Raw genomic sequence first — 21432 nt, 5'->3', positions numbered from 1 at the left:
GAGGCCAGTAAGTTGAAAAGGAGACATAAAGGGTGGAGAAAGGAAGGGAGGAGGCTACTTAATAGGTTGATATTGTATATATGTAATTACAATGATTGTAATGGGGAGGTAATATGATGGAGAATGGAATTTCAAACGGGAAAGTGTGGGGGTGGGGAGGGAGGGAATTACCATGGGATATATTTTATAATCATGGAAAATGTTAATAAAAATTAAAAAAAAATCCTTTCAGGGCTGGAGAGATGGCTCAGTGGTTAAAGGTGCTTGGCTGCAAAGCCTAAGGACCAGGGTTCAATTCTCCAGTACCCAGGTAAAGCCAGATGCACAAGGTGGTGCATGCATCTGCAGTTCATTTGCAGATTTTCAGAGGCTGTAGGCCCTGGTGCACCCAGTTCTACCTGCCTCTTTCTCTTCCTCTCTCTAAATAAATAAATAAACAAAATATCAACAACAACAACAACAACAACAAAACACAGGAAAAAAAAGATCCAAAAGGGAAAAACGAGAAAATATTAGGAAAAATTTATATACAATACTGAGGTGAAATGACAGAGGACCCAATAAAAGTAAGCAAAAGATTTGCATAGTTTACTGTATGTGTGTGTGTATTTTATACACCACAGTCCTTGATAATGTAAGATGGCCTATTTCAGTGACACTGGTAGAGTGCGCGGTAGGACTACATGAACACTGCACCTCGCATCGCGATCTCCCCTGCAGCCTCAGGGTGTGCTAAGCAGCCTCGTAGTAGTGACCCCCAGAACCCCTGAAACGCTTGCCTCGGGTTTCCATCTCCTCCCTGGTTGCCCGTCCATCCTTAACCCCATCGGAATAGAGAAGAGAGGGCCTACCAGTTCCCGGAAGTGCAGTGTCACGAATACATTCCCGGAGGTGCCCTGGTAAGTCAGTGGAAGGAGTCCACGGAGCCGACGCGACCGTGATCTCAGCCTGACAGTCGAGGCGGGACGGTCAGGAGTCCCGCCCTTCCCGGTGCATGCTGGGAGTTGTAGTCCAGGCGGCCCGCGGGGTCGCGCGCGCTGCCGTTCGGGGCGGCGGGCGCGGAGGATGCTGGGAAGTGTTTTCCCTGTTGGGTCTGTCTGTCAGCTTCTTCCGTTCGCTGTCGCCGTCCCTTCGGAGTTTCCTGGGTGTTCGCGGACGGAGGCTGGTCGTGGAGGAGCAGCGTGGGCGGAGAGCGGAGGTTAGCTGGGGTGTGCGGGGTGAGGCGCGTCCCGGGGTCGGGGGTGCGGGGCTGAGCGCGTCCGGGGTCGGGGGTGCGGGGCTGAGCGCGTCCCGGGGTCGGGGGTGCGGGGCTGAGCGCGTCCCGGGGTCGGGGGTGCGGGGCTGAGGTGTGACCCGGGGTCGGGTGTGCGGGGCTGAGGTGTGACCCGGGGTCGGGGGTGCGGGACTGAGGCGCGTCCCGGGGTCGGGGGTGCGGGGCTGAGGCGCGTCCCGGGGTCGGGGGTGCGGGGCTGAGGTGTGACCCGGGGTCGGGTGTGCGGGGCTGAGGTGTGACCCGGGGTCGGGTGTGCGGGGCTGAGGTGTGACCCGGGGTCGGGTGTGCGGGACTGAGGCGCGTCCCGGGGTCGGGGGTGCGGGACTGAGGCGCGTCCCGGGGTCGGGGGTGCGGGACTGAGGCGCGTCCCGGGGTCGGGGGTGCGGGGCTGAGGCGCGTCCCGGGGTCGGGGGTGCGGGGCTGAGGCGCGTCCCGGGGTCGGGGGTGCGGGGCTGAGCGCGTCCGGGGTCGGGGGTGCGGGGCTGAGGCGCGTCCCGGGGTCGGGGGTGCGGGGCTGAGGCGCGTCCCGGGGTCGGGTGTGCGGGGCTGAGGCGCGTCCCGGGGTCGGGGGTGCGGGGCTGAGGTGTGACCCGGGGTCGGGGGTGCGGGGCTGAGCGCGTCCGGGGGTCGGGGGTGCGGGGCTGAGGCGTGACCCGGGGTCGGGGGTGCGGGGCTGAGGTGTGACCCGGGGTCGGGTGTGCGGGGCTGAGGCGCGACCCGGGGTCGGGGGTGCGGGGCTGAGGCGCGTCCGGGGTCGGGGGTGCGGGGCTGAGGCGCGTCCCGGGGTCGGGTGTGCGGGGCTGAGGCGCGTCCCGGGGTCGGGGGTGCGGGGCTGAGGCGCGTCCCGGGGTCGGGGGTGCGGGGCTGAGCGCGACCGGGGTCGGGGGTGCGGGGCTGAGGCGCGTCCGGGGTCGGGGGTGCGGGGCTGAGGTGCGTCCCGGGGTCGGGTGTGCGGGGCTGAGGCGCGTCCCGGGGTCGGGGGTGCGGGGCTGAGGCGCGTCCCGGGGTCGGGGGTGCGGGGCTGAGCGCATCCGGGGTCGGGGGTGCGGGGCTGAGGCGCATCCGGGGTCGGGGGTGCGGGGCTGAGGTGCGTCCCGGGGTCGGGGGTGCGGGGCTGAGGCGAGTCCCGGGGTCGGGTGTGCGGGTCTGAGGTGCGTCCCGGGGTCGGGGGTGCGGGGCTGAGGCGAGTCCCGGGGTCGGGTGTGCGGGGCTGAGGTGTGACCCGGGGTCGGGGGCGCGGGGCTGAGGCGCGTCCCGGGGTCGGGCGTGCGGGGCTGAGCGCGTCCGGGGTCTGGGGTGCGGGGCTGAGCGCGTCCGGGATCTGGGGTGCGGGGCTGAGGGCGTCCCGGGGTCGGGGGTGCGGGGCTGAGCGCGTCCGGGGTCTGGGGTGCGGGGCTGAGGCGCGTCCGGGGTCGGGCGTGCGGGGCTGAGGTGCGTCCCGGGTTCGGGGGTGCGGGGCTGAGCGCGTCCGGGGTCGGGGGTAGCATTAGTCTGACTCCTTCCTCTCTGCTGTCTCCCGGCAGTCTGTAACCGCGCAGCCCGGGCTAGCCTGGAGCTTGGAGTCATGCCTCTGCCTCCGGCTTCCTTGCGCTCGGATGACTGGGGTCAGCGTGGCACCCACAGCCCCGTCCTTGCTTAGATGAGGGAGGTCGTTACACGGCCATCCTGTTGATTTTGTTCGGAGGGATTGTTACCTGGCCAGGGAGGTTGTACTGTACCGGACACCTGTGTGAAAGAGACGGGGAATCAGATGGGTGTAGGTGAATGTTGTGTGTCTTGTCAGCAACATAGGCAGGTGTAGATTTATTAACAGATTCACACCCGTGCCGTCCGTGCCTCGCATCCTACGTTTGCACCCAGGTCCTCATATCCTTGTGAAGGAAGTGTTCTTAGCACGCAGCCCTCTCCTCAGCCCTGATGTCCCCACCCCTGATGTCCCCACCCCTGATGTCCCCACCCCTGATGTCCCCACCCCTGCTACCTCGTAGTCGTCTTTCTTTCCACAGTTCGAGGTCCCAGAACTGAGTGAAGTATTTATTTATTTATTTATTTATTTATTTATTTATTTATTTGTGGTAGGGTCTCACTCTAGCCCAAGCTGATCTGGAATTCACTATGTATTCTCAGGGTGGCCTCGAACTCACGGCCACAATCCGCCTACCTCTGCCTCCCAAGTGCTGGGATTAAAGGCGTGGGCCACCATGACCGGCTGCTTTTTCTTTTTTGCCTTTCTAACGTGATTGCAGGTGTCTTCTCTGATTTGTGACTTGTCTTTTATTTTGTTCAATATGAGGAGAGCGAGTGTGTGTGTGTGTGTGTGTGTGTGTGCGTGCCAGTGAGCATGGGTACGCCAGGGCCTTTTGCTGCTGCAAACCAACCCCAGACACATGCAACACTTTGTGCATCCGACTTTATGTGGGTATGGGGGGATTGAACATGGGCCCTCAGGCTTTGCAAGTAAGAGCCTTTAACCGATGAGCCATCTCCCCGTTCCCTGACTTGTCTTCTTTTTTTTTTTTTTTGTATATTCAAGGTAGGGTCAACCTGGGGTAAAATAAGACACTGCCTCAAAAAAGGAAAAAAAAAAATGTTGTTGTTAACATTCTTTGGATACCAACATTCATGTCACAGCACTATGGAAAAAGTCATCTGACTATTTCACATGAAGCAGCCCTGTTCAACTTCTGTTGAATGCTTAAGTGGCCACACCCTGTTCCTAATGACATATAGAGAGAGGTAGAGGGGAGGGAGGAAGAGAGAGAGAATGAGAATGAAAGAGAGAGAGAAGAGGGGGAGGGAGAGAGAGAGAGAGAGAGAGAGAGTGTGTGTGTGTGTGTGTGTGTGTGTGTGCGCGCGCGTCGCCTTCCTTTTCGTTTTCTTCTGTTTTTGTTTTTCAAGGTAACCCAGGCTGACCTGGAATTGACTGTAGTCTCAGGGTGGCCTCAAACTCACGGCAGTCCTCCTACCTCTGCTTCCTGAGTGCCACCACACCCGGCTTATAGTCACCTTCCTATATGTGTACTTACCTTTCTCCTATAAGTGACCCTGCTGTGAGTTTGGTATTATTACTACTATTATTATTACTGCTATAACACCTCGTAGTAGGCCAGGCATCAAACCTTTGCAGTGGACAGCCCAGTGCTTGTTTCCCTCAGACCAGTCCTCTGGCTTCAGAGCCCTCTCTCCATTTCTGTATCAATCTCCTATCCCTACTCATCAGGTTCACGTTGCTCTGTGAGACCATGGACCCCCCCTCTGTTTCTCTTACTCTTCAGAAGCAGCAGAGACAACTTGGCTCTGGTCAGGGACCAGGCCTGCCTTTTGACCTCACCTGTGCAGTGGTTGCAACAACTGTCTTCTTCATTTGGTGAGACCCTCCTAAGATGCCAGGTACTTGCCATGGTGCTGTATAAGTTTGTTCATTAATTCCCCATGGTTATCCTGTGACTGATCTTCTCTTTCTACCTTTTTATAGCTGACGATGGGCATGGCAGCTTAGGTGGTTGGACTAAGGTCACACAACTGGCAAAACTGTAGCTTCTTCCCAGGTGCGTGTGAGCTACTGCAAGGAGACTGTGCCAGCTGTTCTTGGGCCCTGGCATGACATGACACTATCGTTCATTTAATGTCAAACATTATTATTTTTGTTGTTTTCATTATAATTTTTAAAAATAATTTTATTTTTAGCCATACGTCTTTAATCTCAGCACTTAGGAGGCAGAAGTAGAAGGATCACCATGAATTCGAGGCCACCCTGAGACTGCATAGTGAATTCCAGGTCAACTTGAGCTAGAGTGAGACCCTACCTCAAAAAACAAACAATCAAACAAACTATATATATATATATATATATATTTATATATATATATTATATATATATTTATATATATTCTATATATATTTATATATATATATTATATATATAATTTTTATTTTATATTTTTATTTATGTGTGTGAGAGAGAAGGGCAGATAAAGAGAATGGGTGCTCCAGGGCTTTCAGCTGCTGCACACCAACTGTAGACGTATGCACCACCTTGTGCATCTGGCTTACATAGGTATATGGGACAAACGTGGATCCTTTGGCTTTGCAGGCAAATGCCTTAACTGCTAAGCTATCCCTCCAGCCCAGCTTTGCTGTTTTTTATTATGATGACAATTACTGTAGCTTGTTAATTTAATTGACAGGTTTATGGATAAATAAATCTTAGAGAGCCACAGGCTTTATTAAAATGACTTGTTTCCATTGTGGTTGGCTAACTCGGCCCGCATTTAGAATCTATAAATGACCCAGTTTGGGTCCCTAGGTGGGCTTTATTCCCTCCTGCCTTCTCATGGGCAGGAGCTCTTTATACTATCTCCTCGTAAAGTAATATCGTCTCTCTAAACTTAAAAACAAAATAAGCCCAGCATGGTGGTGTACATTTTTAATCCCAGCACTCAGGAGGCAGAGGTAGGAGGATCACTGTGAGTTCGAGGCCACACTGAGGCTACATAGTAAATTCCAGGTCAGCCTGGGCTAGAGTGAGACCTTACCTCAAAAAACAAAACAAAACAAAAAACAATAATTATAATAATAAATAAGTAATAAAATTGGGCTGAGGAGATGGCTCCATGGTTAAGGCACTTGTCTGAAAAGCTGAATGATTCAGGTTTGATTTCCCACTACCTGTGTAAAACCAGATGCACAAAGTGGCGCATGCATCTGGATTTTACTGAAGCTAGAGTCTTGACACACCCATTCTCTCTTTCTCTGTCTACTTGCAAATAAATGTAGATTAGCAAATTCGGTTTTGCAACCCTATCTTTGACAAGATGGTCACCCATGTGGTGCAATTTGTAGAGATAGGGTCGTTACTTCTCTGTCAGTTTCCACTGCCCCGGTTTCAGAATCATAACCCAAGACCCACAAAAGATCATGTGTCCAAGGCACACTGTGGTCTGAGCTGAAGGGGGAAATGGTGTCTGGAATCCAGTCCCTTTTGTGGCATCAAATTACACCAAGGAATGGATGTCATTGCTGTGGCTCGTCACATAAAGGAGCCACATGGGCCAGTGACATCCTTGGCTGGACTCTCATGTCCTTCTCTCCTTTGTTATATCTTCTCACACTCAGCTCCCCGGTTCCCAAAGAAGAGGAGGAAGACGAAATGAGCAAGTTCAAGGTGAGCTGGGCTTACTTGCCTAGGTTTTAAATTATCCTCTTCTTTCTCCCGGATTCCACACATCGTGCGTGTTCTTGGGAAATACTACGGAAAATCAGTTGCACTTGAGAAGCTCTTGGTGCCAGGTGTTTGTTACCTTGTACTTTAATTTTTGTTGTTATCACTTTATGGTTGTGTGAATAAAAATAAATAAATAAATAACTGGGGCTGGAGAGATGGTTCAATGGTTAAAGGCACTTGCTTGCAAAGTCTGACAGCCTGGATTCAGTTCTCTGGTACCCGTGTAAAGCCAGGTGCACACAGTAGTGCATGTGTCTGGAGTTCATTTGCAGTGGCTCTGGGCCCTGGCATGGCCATTCTCATTTCCCCTCTTTCTCTCTCTCTCTCCCTCTCCCCTTGCAAATAAATAAAATAATTTTTAAAAGTGAATAAATAAGCATAGAATAGAAAAGCCAATAGCAATAAAAATGTTTTTTGGGGGACTGGAGAGATGGCTTAGCAGTTAAGGCACTTGACTGCAAAGTCAAAGGATCAAAGTTCGATTCCCCAGGACCCAAATAAGCCAGATGCACAAGGGGCACACACATCTGGAGTTCATTTGCAGTGGCTGGAGGCCCTGGCGTGCCCATTCTCTCTCTCTCTCCCTCCCTTCCTCATCTATCTGCTTATTTCTCTCTCTCAACTAAGTTAATTAATAAAAATAAAAATATTCAAAACAATGATTTTTGTTTCACTTATAAAAAAGTTTTCCCATTTGGCATGGTGGTGCACACCTTTAATCCCAGCACTCGGGAGGCAGAGGATCAATGTAAATTTGAGGCCAGCCTGGGACTAGAGTGAGCTCCAGTTCAGCCTGAGCTACAGTGAGACCCTACCTCAAAAAAAAAAAAAAAAAAAGAAAGAAAGGAAGGAAGGAAGGAAGGAAGGAAGGAAGGAAGAAAGGAAGAAAAATAAAACAGAAAAAACATTTTGATGTTTATTATGATTTTTTAAAATTCTTTATGTCGGGCGTGGTGGCGCTTGCCTTTAATCCCAGAACTTGGGAGACAGAGGTAGGGAGGATCTCCATGAGTTTGCAGCCACCCTGAGACTATGTAGTGAATTCCAGGTCAGCCTGAGCTAGAATGAAACCTTACCTTGAAAAAAATAAAATAAAATAAAATAAAATAAAATATTTTTTCTTTATTTGAGAGAGAGACAAGCAGAATGAGAATGAGTATGGGCAGCCCCAGGCCTCCTGCCATTGCAAATGAATTCCAGATGCATGTGCTACTTTGTGCATCTGGCTTTATGTGGGTACTATGGAATTGAACCCAGTCCGCAAGCGCCTTTAGCCACTGAAACCTCTCTCCAGCTCAGTTTTGATTTTTTAAAATATATTTTATTTATTTATTTGACAGATAGAGGCAGAGATAGAAGATGGGTGCGCCAGGGCCTCCAACCACTGCAAACGAACTCCAGATGTATGCACCCCCTTGTGCATCTGGCTTATGTGGGTCCTGGAGACTTGAACTGGGGTCCTCTGGCTTTGCAGGCAAACACCATAACCACTAAGCCATCTCTCCAGCTCAGTTTTGATGTTTTTGCATGTGTTGTATGCATGCATGTATGTCTCCTCCACGTGTGGGTGTGAGTGCACCTGCATCTGTGTGCATGCATGCGGAGGCCAGAGGTGATGTTAGGTGTCTTTGCTTCCTCTGTACCTTATTTTACTGAGGTAGGCTCTGTGACTTGAACCCAGGGTTTGCCAGTTTAGCTTGTTTAGCTAGCCAGCTTGCCCTGGGGAACCTCCTGTCTCTGCTTCCTAAGTACTGAGGTTATGGACATGTAGCGCTTGTGCCTGGTTTCATGTGATGCTGGGTATTAAGCCCAGGGCTTTGTGCCTGCTAGACAAGCAAGCTACCACTGCATCCCTAGCCTTGTGCTGTCCTCCCAGCAGCCTTTGGTCAATTTAGATGGAGTGTATTTGCTGTTGTAGGAGGTGGTGACGTTCAGGGACGTGGCCGTGTTCTTCAACGAGGAGGAGCTGGGGCTGCTGGACTGTATGCAAAGGAAGCTGTACTGCGACGTGATGCTGGAGAACTTCAGCAACCTGCTCACCGTGGGTAAGGATGCACGTGGGGCTGCACATCAGCTGCCCTGGTATCCCTGTGGTCCTGGATATGCTTGGAGCTCTTCCAGGGGTTTCTTGTTCTCAAATCATCATGGATAGAGTTGGAATCTTTACTGCAGGGGATGCTGAGGCAAGATCTCACTAAGTTCAGGCCGACATAGAACTTACTCTGTAGCCCAGTCGAGCCTTGAACCCACAGCCACCCTCCTACCTCAGCCTCGGAGGCGCTGGGATTAAAGGCGTGCGCCACACCGTGTCTGGCTGAGTAGAGTTGGAATCTTTGTAGTCTTTTCCTATGGCTGACGTCTGTGTTTCATAAATGATCTGCAAGCTGACAGCATGACGCTGTGCTGCATCCCCCTCTCAAGTTGTAATTATCTTCAGTCAGTCAGTCGCAGTACACATTCAGTGAATTGTATGAAGAATCTTTTTTTTTTTTTTTTTTTCAAGGGAGAGTCTTGCTCTAGCCCAGGCTGACCTGGATTTCACTATGGAGTCTCAGGGTGATTTTCAACTCACAGTGATCCTCCTACCTCTTTAATCCAAGCCTCCCAAATGCTGGGATTAAAGGCATGTGCCACCATGCCCAGTTTATTGTATGAACAATTTTTTTTTTTTTTGGTGTTTACAGTACAACTTTAAAAATTATTTATTTGCAAGCAGAGAGAGAAGGAGGGGGGAGAAAGAGAGTATGGGTGCAACGGAGCTCCTTGCCACTGCAAATGAACTCCATACGCATGCATCACTTTGTGCTTTATGTGGTCCTGGGGACTTGGACTTGGGCTGCCAGGCTTTGAGAGCAAGTGCCTTTAACCACTGAGCCATCTCTCCAGCCCTATAATTCTTTTTTATTTTGGTTTTTCAAGGTAGGGTCTCACTGTAGCTCAAGTTGACCTGGACTTCACTCTCTAGTCTCAGGGTACCTGCAAACTCACAGAGATCCTCCCACCTCTGCCTCCCAATTGCTAGGAATGTATGAACAATTTTTAATGAGATAAGATAGGGTATAAGATTTGAGAGCCCTTCTCATCATAGCAAAATGTATGGTAAAGCCCATTGCCAAGAACAGTGTGGATACCGAAGAGAGGGAATGATAAAAATAGATACTTTTATTGGAGTTCTGGGATATTGAACCTTGGTCCTTAGGTTTTATAGGCAAATGTTTTAATTGTTAAGCCTTCTCTCCAGCCCTTTTTATTTTATTTTATTATTTGGTGGGGATCAGGGGCAAGCCCAACAGACTGGCTTTTTGGGGGTAGGGGATATTGAGGTAGGTAGGGTCTTACTCTAGCACAGGCTGACCAGGAATTCACTGTGTAGTCTCAGGGTGACCTTGAACTTGTGGCAGTCCTCTTACCTCTGTCTCCTGAGTGCTGGGATTAAAGGTGTGTGCTAACATGCCCAGCATCCTTTTCTTTCTTTATATGTATATATATATTTTAAATTTAGTTATTTGAGAGAGGGAAAAAGGCATAGAGAGATAGATAGAGAGAAAGAGAGAGGGAGAGGGAGAGAGGGAGAGAGGGGGAGAGAGAGAGAGAGAGAGAGAGAGAGAGAGAGAATGGCCATGCCAAGGCTTCCAGCCACTGCAGACGAACTCCAGATGTATTTGCTACCTTGTGCATCTGGCTTACATTGGTACTGGGGAATCGAACAGAGGCCCTTTGGCTTTGCAGGCAAGTGCATTAACCACTAAGCCATCTCTGCAGCTCCCATACTGGCCTTTTTTTAAAGTGAGAGAGAGAAAGGGGGGGAGAGAGAATTGGCACGCCAGGGCCTCCAGCCACTGTAATCAAATTCAAGATGCATGTGTCACCTGTGCGCATATGTGACCTTGTGCGCTTGCATCATCTTGTGAATCTGGCTTAAGTGGGATCTGAAGAGTCGAATATGGGTTCTTAAGCTTCATAGGCAAAAGACTTAACTGCTAAGCCATCTCACTAGGCCTTTCTTTCTTTCCTTCCTTCCTTCCTTCCTTCTTTCTTTCTTTCTTTCTTTCTTTCTTTCTTTCTTCTTTTTTTGAGGGAAGCCCAATAGACTGGCTTTTTTTTTTAATGTGTGAGAGAGAATCAGCGTGCCAGAGCTTCTAGCCACTGTAATTGAACTCCAGATGCGTGCACTCTCTTGTGTTCTCATGCAGCTTTGCACACTTGCATCTGGCTTACGTGGGATCTGCAGAGTTGAACATGGGTCCTTAGGCTTTGCAGGCAAGTGCCTAGTAACTGCTAAGCCATCTCTCCAGCCCCTTATTTCCTTTCTTATTTTATTTTAATTTTTTTTTTCATTTTTATTTATTAGAGACAGAGGGAGAGAAAGAGGGGGAGAGGAAGAATGGGCATGTCAGGGCTTCTAACCACTGTCAATAAACTGCAGAAGCATGCACCACCTTGTACATCTGGCTTATGTGGGACCTGGAGAACCAAACCTGGGTCCTTAGGCTTTGCAGGCAAGTGCCTTAACTGCTAAGCCATCTCTTCAGCCTTCTCTTTCATTTTGATGTCATCTTCTTTTCTACCTATTATGAGGGTCTTGTGTAGTAGGTAGTAATAGGCACTTTGAGGTCATGGATATCAAGGCCAATTTGTGTCTGGAAGATTGCTTTATAAGTTAGTCCTTCCCATCCTTTGGCTCTTACATTCTTTTATTATTGTTGTTGTTGTTGCTATTTGCAAGCAGAGAGAGATAGAAAAAAGCCATACAATGAGAATTGGCACACACCAGGGCCTCCAGCCACTGCAAACAAATGTTAGATGCATATGCCATTTGTGCATCTAGATTTATGTGGGTACTGGGGAATCGAACCCTGGTCTTTATTATGCTTTGCAGGCAAGCACCTTAACTACTGAATCATCTCTCCAGCCCTGGCTCTTAACATCCTTTCCAATGCCTCTTCTACAATGGACCATGAGCTTTGGAAGGTGTGATAGAGATGTCTGAGTGCTGAACACTCCTCTGTCACTTCTTCTCAACAGTGTGGTATGTTTTGGGTCATCCCAGTAGTCACCACCATTTGAAAAGTGAAGCTTCTCTAACCAGAAGTGAGAGTGGCATTAATATATAGGTTTGAATGTTAAGAAAAGTGCTTATAGGGCTGGAAGGATGGCTTAGTGGTTAAGGCATTTTCCTGAAACATCAAAGGACCCTGGTTCTATTCCCCATGACCCATGTTAGCCAGATGCATAAAGGGGCACATGCATCTGGAGTTCTTTTGCAGTGGCTGGAGGCCCTGGAGTGCCCATTCTCTTTCTCCCTCTTTTTCTGCCAAATAAGTAAAATATTTTTTAAGAAAGAAAAGTGCTTTCAGGGAAGTTCTGTTTTACTTTTTATGTTTATTTTATTTTTTTTTATTTTCCAGCCCTATATACATATACATACATACACACACATACAATTTTTTAAAGTATATTTATTTGACAGAGAGAAAGAGGCAGAGAGAAAGGGAGTGGGCACGCCAGTGCCTCCAGCCACTGCAAACGAACTCCAGATACAAGCACCACCTTGTGTATCTGGCTTATGTGGGTCCTGGGGATTTGAACCAGGGCCCTTTGGCTGTTTTGTTTTGTTTTGTTTTTTCAAGATAGGGTCTCACTCTAGTCCAGGCTGATCTGGAATTCACTGTATTCTCAGGGTGGCCTTGAACTCACCTCCTACCTCTGCCTCCTGAGTTCTGGGATTAAAAGCATGTGCCACCACACCCAGCTTATTTATTTATTAGAGAGAGAGAGAGGCAGATAAAAAGTGTGTGCACTGGAGCCTCTAGCCACTGTAAACAATCTCCAGACATATGTGCCACCTTGTGCATCTGGCTTTACATGGGTCCTTAGGCTTCACAGGCAAGCTCCTTAACTACTAAGTCACCTCTCCATCCCTTTACTTTTTATTTTTACACAAATTGCCCCGGGTGACCTTGAACTCACTTTGTAGTCCAGGCAAGTTCTTGAACTTGTGATCCTCTTACTTGGGCCTTCCACATGCTGGCATTATAGACCTCTTCCACCAAGGATGGCAAGAAAAAATACTTTTCTAAGAATTTATGCTGATGTCTGTATTTTGGGTCTTTTACATAAATAATTTTCTCTGTTATGATGTGAGTCAAAGTTAGGTAAACAGCCAGGAGTGGTAGCCCATGAGGAGTGCCATAAGTGACCAGCCTGGGGTACAGAATGAGACTCTGACTTGAAAAAACAAGGTTGGAGAGGTTTCTTAGTGGTTAAGGCTCTTGCTGCAAAGCCTGACAACCCAAGTTCAGTTCCCCAGTACCCACAAAAAGCCAGATGCACAAGGAGGTGCATGTATCTGGAGTTCCTTTGCAGTGGCTAAAGGTCCTGATGTGTTCATTCTGCCTGTCTTTGCTTGGAAGTAAATAAATAAACATTTTAAAATGTTTAAAAAATTAGCCAGGTATGGTGGCACACACCTTTAAGCCCGGCACTCAGGAGGGAGAGGTAGGAGGATCAATGTGAGTTCGAGGTCACCCTGAGAGTACAGAGTAAATTTCAGGTTAACCTGAGCTAAAGCGAGACCCTACCTCGAAAAACAAACAAAAATACTAACTGGGCATGATGATGGCACACGCCTTTAATCCCAGCGAATGGGAGGCAGAAGTAGTTGGACCCTCATGAGTTCGAGGCCAGCCTGAGACTACATAGTGAATTCCAGGTCATCCTGTTCTAGAGTGAGACTCTACCTTGAAAATCAAAGGAAAAAAAACCAAAAACCCCAAGATCCAATAGAGCTTTTTGGCACACATCTTTAATCCCAGCACTCAGGAGGCAGAGAGGTAGGAGTATCACCGTGAGTTTGAGGCCACCCTGAGACTCCATAGTGAATTCCAGGTCAGCCTGGGCTAGAGCAAGACCCTACCTTGAAAAACCAAAAACAAGAAAAAAAAAAAAAAGCTATCATGTCTTGATGATGATGCAGGAGAATGTGGCCTCTGACGTGTTAATTTTAAATATTTGTTCTTTTCACAGGCCACCAGCCCATCACAGCGGATGTCTTACCCCAGTTCGAGAGAGAAGACGAGCTCTGTGTGAAGATGGTGACCCCGAGCGGTGAGTCCTCGGGTGAGAGCAGCAGAGCTCTGTGTCTGCCCTGGCCTGGGGAGATTGCTCAGCATTGAAGGCGCTTGCTTGCAGAGCCTGCCAGGGCTCAACTCCTCAGTGCCCACACAAGTGGTACATGTGTCTCGTGTTCTCTTTTATTGGCAAGAGACCCTCATACACTACCTGGCCCCCCACAACACACACACACGCAAATAAAAAAACTGAGCCTGGCGTGGTGGCGCACGCCTTTAATCCCAGCACTCGGTAGGCAGAGGTGGGGGATCGCTGTGAGTTCGAGGCCACCCTGAGACTACGTAGTGAATTCCAGGTCGGCCTGGGCTAGAGTGAGACCCTACCTCGAAAAAATAAAAACAGGAAAGAAAAAAGAAAAAGACTAGCACAGAATATACTTATCCTTTCTTTTTGTTTTTGTTTTTGTTTTCTTTTTTAAAGTAGGGCCTCACTCTAGCCCAGACTGACCTGGAACTTCACTGTGTGGTCTCAGGTGGCCTTGAACTCATGACGATCCTCCTACGTCTGCCTCCCAGGTGCTGGGATTAAAGGTGGGCGCCACCACGCCCGGCTTAAAATATGCTTATTAAGCATGGTGAGGACATCATGTTCTGTTCTGCAGCTCCACGCATGTCCTGTTGCCTTGAAGGTTCTTCACCTTTCAGAGAGGATGGGGAAATCATGGCAACGCAAGCTGCCTCTTGGCCTTGGGAGATGGGTCAGTGGGCTAGTGATTGTCTTGCAAGCCTGACAACCTGAGTTCAGTCCCCAGCGGCCTTGTAAAATGCTTGCTGTGATACATACCCGTAGTCCCGGTTCTGGACAGGCAGAGACAGAGGGATCCCTGGGGCTCACTGGCCAGCCAGTCTAGCCTAGTAGGTGAGCCCGCAGCCACTGAGAGACCTACCCTTTCTTCTTTAAAATATTAGTTTATTGATTTGTTGACAACTTCCCTAATTGCAGAAAATGGCCCATAATAATTCCTTCCTTCCCCACCCCACTTTCCCCTTTGATTTTGATTTTTTTTTTATTGTTGTTTTTTGTTGTTGTTGTTTGAGGTAGGGTTTCACACTAGCCCAGAATGACCTGATATTTACCATGTAGTCTCAGGATGGTCTCGAACTCATGGTGATCCTCCTACCTCTGCCTCACGTGTGCTGGGATTAAAGGCGTGCACCACCATGCCAGACACTTTCCACTTTGAAATTCCACTCTCCATCATATCCCCTCCCCCTCTCAGTCAGTCTCTCTTTTATTTTGATGTCATCATCTTTTCCTCCCATTATGATGGTGTTGTGTAGGTAGTGTCAGGCACTGTGAGGTCATGAATATCCAGGCCATTTCATGTCTGGAAGCCTGCATTGTAAGCAGTCCAACGTTCCTTTGGCTCTTACATTCTTTCTGCCACCTCTTCCATAATGGACCCTGAGCCTTGAAAGTATGGTAGAGATATTTCAGTGCTGAGCACTTCTCAGTCACTTCTCAGCACCATGTGGTGCCTTCTGAGTCATCTCAAGGTCACTGCTGTCTGAAAAGAGAAGGTTCTCTAACCAAAAGTGAGAGTAGCATTAATATATGAGTATGAACATTAAGAGAAGTGCTTACTGGGCAGTTTGGTAATATAATAGCATAGTATATACATTTACCCAGACCGCAGCAGATGTTACACCCCTAGGGCTCATGACTACCCCTATTGTAGGTTTTCAGTATCAGAGATGTATTCCCTGCAATCCAAGATGGGAGTGGTTGGTTTTCCCCATAACAGAGATGCCACTTTTGCACATGTTGGCTCATTTGGCCTGGTTGGCCAAATTTTAAGACATGCAGCGTCCATTGTTGAGTATCTCCACTGGTGATTTCTCTTTCTCCCATTGAACTGCATACAGCATAGCTTTTTCCAGTTTTCTGTCAGCTGGTCTACATGGAGGAGGTTTGCAGTTCAGCCCCAGCAAGATTTCTCAGTGACCTTGCAGCCCAAGTATGTGGAGTCTTCAGCAATAGGTACTTACCATCTATACCTGGTGGGAACCCAAGCACCTCAGCAATGGCCTGTAATGTTTTGGGGGCATCAGTGACCTCCCTGGTCAACAACTCACTGGAAGGTATCCCATCACTGGCATTGAAAATTTTCTAGTAACAATTTATGGCTTCTGGGTGTTCCATTGTCCAAAAAAAAAACAGGTTTCCATATATTTATATCCTCTTAAATTTTTTTTTGTTTATTTTTGTTTGTTTATTTGAGAACAACAGAGAGAAAGAGGCAGATATAGAGAGAGAATGGGCACGCTAGGGCCTCCAGCCACTGCAAACGAACTCCAGACGCATGCGCCCCCTTCTGCATCTGGCTAACATGGGTCCTGGGGAATCAAGCCTCAAACCAGGGTCCTTAGGCTTCACAGGCAAGTGCTTAACCACTAAGCCATCTCTCCAGCCTCTATATCCTCTTAAATTTTGATCAGCCCTCCCTCTACCTTTCCTTTACTGTCTCTTCCCCTGACCTCACTTAGGCCTTTTCACCCCCATTAATCTGTTATTCTAATTACATATATACAATACAATCCTTTTAACTTCCCCCTTCCTCCCTTTCTATTCCCCTTATATCCCTGTTCTAGCTTACTGCCTCTGATACTGAGTTTTCTTCCTACTCACATAGAAATCCAATTATTTGTAGCTAGGATCCATATATGAAAGAGAACATGCGACATTTGGTTTTCTGGGCCTGGCTTACCTCACTTAGTATAATCCTTTCCAGATCCATCCATTTTCCTGCAAATTTCATTTTTCTTTATCACTGAGTAGAACTCCGTTATATAAGTGTGCCACATCGTCATTATCCACTCATCAGTTGAGGGACATCTAGGCTGGTTCCATTTCCCAGCTATTTGAATAGAGCAGCAGTAAACATGGTTGAGCCGGTATCTCTAAGGTAGTGAGACGAGTCCTTAGGATATCTGCCTAGGAGTGCTATAGCTGGGTCATGTGGTCAATCTATTTTTAGCTGTCTCAGGATCCTCCACACTGATTTCCACAATGACTGGGCCAGATTGCATTCCCACCAACAGTGTAGAAGGGGCCCTCTGAGAGCCCTATTTTAAAGGAGGTGGATGGTGTACCTTTGGGCGACACCCATGGCTGTTCTCTGGCCTCCACACACATGTACTCATACCCACGTACTTGGTTAAGCCCACACATAGAGCACATGCAAACAAACAAACAAAAAAAAAAAAAAAAGGTGCCTCTTGGTGCGGGAAAGATGGCTCAGCAGTTAAAGGCACTTGCTTGCAAAACTTGATGGCCCAGGTTCAATTCCCCAGGACCCACATGAGGCCAGATGCACAAGGTAGTGCATACATGTGGAGTTTGCAGCAGCAGAACGCCGTGGTGCATCTGTTCTTTTCCTCCTTCCCTCCCTCTTTCCTTCCCTGTCTTTCTCGCTTTGTGATTCCTTCAAATAAAAAATTTTTGAGCCAAGTGTGGTGGTGCACGCCTTTAATCCCAGCACTTGGGAGGCAGAGGTAGGAGGATCACCGTGAGTTCAAAGCCACCCTGAGACTGCAGAGTAAATTCCAGGTCAGCCGATACTAGAGTACGACCCTACCTTGAAAAACAAAAACAAAAACAAAACAAAAAAAAATTTTTTTAAAAGATGCCTCTTAATCATGTTGTAGCTTACTTTTTTTCATATCCCAAATAAGTTATTTCCATCCATTTTTAAAATTTATTTATTTGCAAGCAGAGAGAGATAGAGAAGAGGGACAGAGAGGAAGAGAATGGACACACCAGGATCTCCAGCTGCTGAGAACGAACTCCAGACGCATGCGCCACTGCGCCTCTGGCTTTACGTGGGTACTGGAGAATCAAAGCCAGGTCATTGGGATTTACAGGCAAGCACCTCAGCCGCCGAGCTCTCTCTCCAGCCCTTTTAATTTTTTTGTTTATTTTATTTATTTATTTGAGAGTGACAGAGAGAGAGAAAGAGACAGAGAGACAGATAGAATGGGTGCGCCAGGGCTTCCAGCCATTGCAAATGAACTCCAGATGCGGGCGCCCCTTGTGCATCTGGCTAACATGGGTCCTGGGGAACTGAGCCTGGAACCGGGGTCCTTAGGCTTCACAGGCAAGCGCTTAACTGCTAAGCCATCTCACCAGCTCCCTTTTACTTGTTTTAATTCACTTTTGGTCATTTTATTTTGACTATATTTACCCTTGTAGTTATCTTCTTGTCGGTGGCACAAAACACCCAACCAAAAGCAGCTGATGGGAGGAGAGTTGTTTATTTGAAGGGAAGCTCCATGATGGCAGGGGGAAAAGAAGTACATGTTCAAGCCGGGCATGGTGGTGTACACCATTAATCCAGCACTGGGGAGGCAGAGGTAGGAGGATTTCCATGAGTTTGAGGCCACCCTGAGACTACATAGTAAATTCCAGATAAGTTTGAGCTAGAGTGAAACCCTGCCTCAGGAAAAAAGTTTAAAAAAATTTAAAAAGAACACATGATTAGAGGCTGGATGTCTCCTGGCCTACATCAGGTGGACAGCACAGAAGAGTATGCCAAACACTGGCAAGCTAGGCTTAATAAACCCTCAGGGTCCACCCCAGCAACACACCTCCTCCATCAGATTGCCATCAGTTGGAGGTTAAGCATTCAAAGCCAGAAATTAGCTGGATGTGGTAACACACACCTATAAGACCAGAACTTGGGAGGTAGAGAAAGAATGATCAGGAGTTCAAGGTGATCCTTGTTTGAGGCCAGACTGGGCTACATGAGGCACTGTCTCAAAAAGAAAAAATGCCAGGGCTGGAGAGATGGCTTAGTGGTTAAGGCGCTTGCCTGTGAAGCCTAAGAACCCAGGCTCTATTCTCCAGGTCCCAAGTAAGCCAGATGCACAATGGTGGCACGTGCATCTGGACTTTGCAGTGGCTAGAGGCCCTGGCACGCCCATTCTCTCCCTCTCTCTAATAAATAAAAATAAAACATTTAAAAAGTAAATTTTAAGCCTGGCGTGGTGGCGCACACCTTTAATCCCAGCACTCAGGAGGCAGAGGTAGGAGGATTGCCACAAGTTCAAGGCCACTCTGAGGCTCCATAGTGAATTCCAGGTCAGCCTGGGCTAGAGTGAGACCCTATCCTGGAAAAAAAAAAAAAAAAAAAAAGTCAATTTTGAAAAGTACATATGCCACACGTTCACTGTGATTTGGTGGCCTGTCCTTTGCAAGTGTAGCAATTCCCTGTACTAAGATGACCATGAGTGCTGCCTCTAAGTATGCAGGAACTAGCTGTGCCCATCCGTCTCTGCATTGATGATAGGAAATGGTTTCTGTTGTTGTTTTCTGCAGTAGAGTCTCATGCTAGCTCGGGCTGACCTGGAATTCACTATGTAGTCTCAGGGTGGCTCGAACTCTTGGCGATCCTGCTCTCTGTGCCTCCCAAGCGCGGGGATTAAAGGTGTGTGCAACCACGCCCGGCAGGAAGTGTTTTTTATTTTTTATTTTTATTTTTTTAGCTCTAGAGCCACCAAAATGTGAACTTGTTCACTTACGAAGCAGGCATGTGGGTGGGTCACTCGTGCATGGTTTGAATTCTCCTCGCGCTTTCAGGAGCTAAGACTGTCAGTGAGACCGAGCCTCCTCTTCACGAAGAGGGGTTCCAGCGCCCGCCCCGCGACGAGCTCTTCTGCTGGCGGATCTGGCAGCGGGTGACCAGCGAGCTGGCCAGGTGTCGGGATTCCCTGCTGAACGCTGGAGAGGCTTGCTCTCAGTCGCAGAAACAAGAGCCCCTACGGTGTGAAGAGCTCAGTAAACTGTTCCGCGGGAGTTCACGCCGAGCAGCAGTTCACCCCGGAGAGGACAGCGGCGGGGACGCGAAGGAAGGTGAGGTGCGCGGGAAAGCTGCGCCCTGGGGCTCGTCGCCCCGCCCGGTTAGCTGGAGAGCCCCCGCGGAGCCGAGGCGGTACAAGTGCGAGCAGTGCGAGCGCTCCTTCTGCCGCCTGTCCGGCCTCCAGGCCCACCAGGCCGGGCACACGGGGCGGAAGCCGTACGAGTGCGAGGAGTGCGGCCGGGGCTTCACCCGGGCCTCCACGCTGCTGGACCACCAGCGGGGCCACGCCGGCAGCAAGCCGTACCAGTGCGGCGCCTGCTGGAAGAGCTTCTGCCACAGCTCGGAGTTCAACAACCACGTGCGCGTGCACACCGGGGAAAGGCCCTACGTGTGCGAGCAGTGCGGCAAGGGCTTCAGCCAGGCCTCGCATCTCCTGGCCCACCAGCGGGGGCACACGGGCGAGAAGCCGTACAAGTGCGGCACCTGCGGGAAGGGCTTCAGCCGGAGCTCAGACCTGAATGTCCACCGTAGAATCCACACGGGAGAGAAGCCCTACAAATGTGAGAAGTGCGGGAAGGCCTTCAGCCGGGTCTCCATACTCCAAGTGCACCAGCGGGTCCACAGCGAAGAGAAGCCGTACCAGTGTGCAGAGTGTGGGCGGGGCTTCACTGTGGATTCCCACCTGCAAGCCCACCGGAGGTGCCACACGGGGGAGAGACCCTATCAGTGCGAGGAGTGCGGGCGGGGCTTCTGCCGGGCCTCGAACTTCCTGGCTCACCGCGGGGTCCACACGGGAGAAAAACCCTACCGATGTGACGTGTGTGGAAAGCGCTTCCGGCAGAGGTCCTACCTCCACGACCACCAGAGGGTCCACACTGGAGAGAAGCCGTACAGGTGCGAGGCGTGTGGGAAGGTCTTCAGCTGGAGCTCGTATCTCAAAGCCCACCAGAGGGTCCACACTGGAGAGAAGCCGTACAAGTGCGAGGCGTGTGGGAAAGGCTTCAGCTGGAGCTCAAGTCTTATAATTCACCAGCGAGTTCATGCGGAAGATAAGGACGTCAAGGGTTTCTCTTCACTGGAGGAGTCCTACAGGAAACAAAGTCTGTAAAATCAGATGTCGTAATATTTCAGATTGGCGCTGGAGTATTGCAGTTCTTAGAGTTGTCCTAGGAGACAAAGGAGTTACTGCAGAAAAGGCTCGCTGTTTTAGCTGGAGCTGGGCATGAATGTCACAGGAATGAGATGACGTAGCAGAGTACGCTTGTAAGTTGGAGCCATGTAGATGATGCTGGACCCTTAGCAGACATGTGCAGACAGGGACCTCAGGAGAGCTGGATCTGCATCCTCACACCACCCAGCGCCTGCCACCAGCACTGCCTGAAATACCTCTGCCCAGCGGTGAGACTATTCTGTTGTCAATTGCAGTGTTCTTACTGTACATACAAAAATTCCTGATGGTATAGAACTATAATAGTTTATGCAAAAGAAAGATGTAATATTTTCCTATTGTCTTTTAATCTTTTAAAAGTTTCAAATTAACCACAGGCATGGTGGTGCACGCCCTTAATCCCAGCACTCGGGAGGCAGAGGTAGGATCGCTGTGAGTTCGAGGCCGCCCTCAGACTACATAGTGAATTCCTGGTCAGCCTGGGCTAGAGTGAGACCCTACCTTGAAAAGCCAAAAAAAAAAAAAAAAGTTTTAAATTAGTATGTCTATGGATTGTATTGTATTACTATTTTATTTGATTTTTTAAATATTTTTACTTATTTATTTGCAAGCAGAGATAGAGAAAGTTAAGTATGGGCACACCAGGGCCTCCTGCCACTGCAAGCAAATTTCAGGTGCATACACCACCCTGTGCTTCTAGCTTTACATTGGTACTGGGGAATTGAACTTGGGGCTTCAGGCTTTGCAAGCAAGTGCCCTTAACTGCTGAGCCATCTCTCCAGCCCTCGTGTTTTGAGTTTTGTTTTGTTTTGGAGATATGGTCTTGCTGTAGCCCAGGC

At 49.1% G+C, this 21432-nt stretch overlaps 1 protein-coding gene across 4 annotated transcripts; it reads left to right on the top strand.

Annotated features, from left to right (window-relative positions):
* The first annotated feature begins 1060 nt into the window (after positions 1 to 1060).
* On the top strand, positions 1061 to 20977 carry LOC101607505 (zinc finger protein 45-like). 4 transcript variants are annotated; one of them, XM_045134542.1, is made up of 7 exons: positions 1061 to 1198; positions 4549 to 4663; positions 4749 to 4821; positions 6389 to 6437; positions 8416 to 8542; positions 13524 to 13604; positions 19206 to 20977. In XM_045134542.1, the coding sequence occupies exons 4-7, from the start codon at positions 6423 to 6425 to the stop codon at positions 20531 to 20533; spliced, it is 1551 nt and encodes a 516-aa protein (XP_044990477.1). In that variant the 5' UTR covers positions 1061 to 1198; positions 4549 to 4663; positions 4749 to 4821; positions 6389 to 6422; the 3' UTR covers positions 20534 to 20977. The 4 variants fall into 4 exon arrangements, 3 of the variants coding, with proteins under 3 accessions (XP_044990477.1, XP_044990479.1, XP_044990478.1); XM_045134544.1 differs by lacking the exons at positions 4549 to 4663; positions 4749 to 4821 and having other exon boundaries at positions 1067 to 1198; XM_045134543.1 differs by lacking the exons at positions 1061 to 1198; positions 4549 to 4663; positions 4749 to 4821 and adding an exon at positions 4990 to 5051.
* Positions 20978 to 21432: the final 455 nt, after the last annotated feature.

The sequence above is a fragment of the Jaculus jaculus genome, chromosome 14 (genome assembly GCF_020740685.1).
Source record: "Jaculus jaculus isolate mJacJac1 chromosome 14, mJacJac1.mat.Y.cur, whole genome shotgun sequence".
Lineage (NCBI taxonomy): Eukaryota > Metazoa > Chordata > Mammalia > Rodentia > Dipodidae > Jaculus > Jaculus jaculus.
This window is presented reverse-complemented; position numbering and strand designations above follow the sequence as displayed.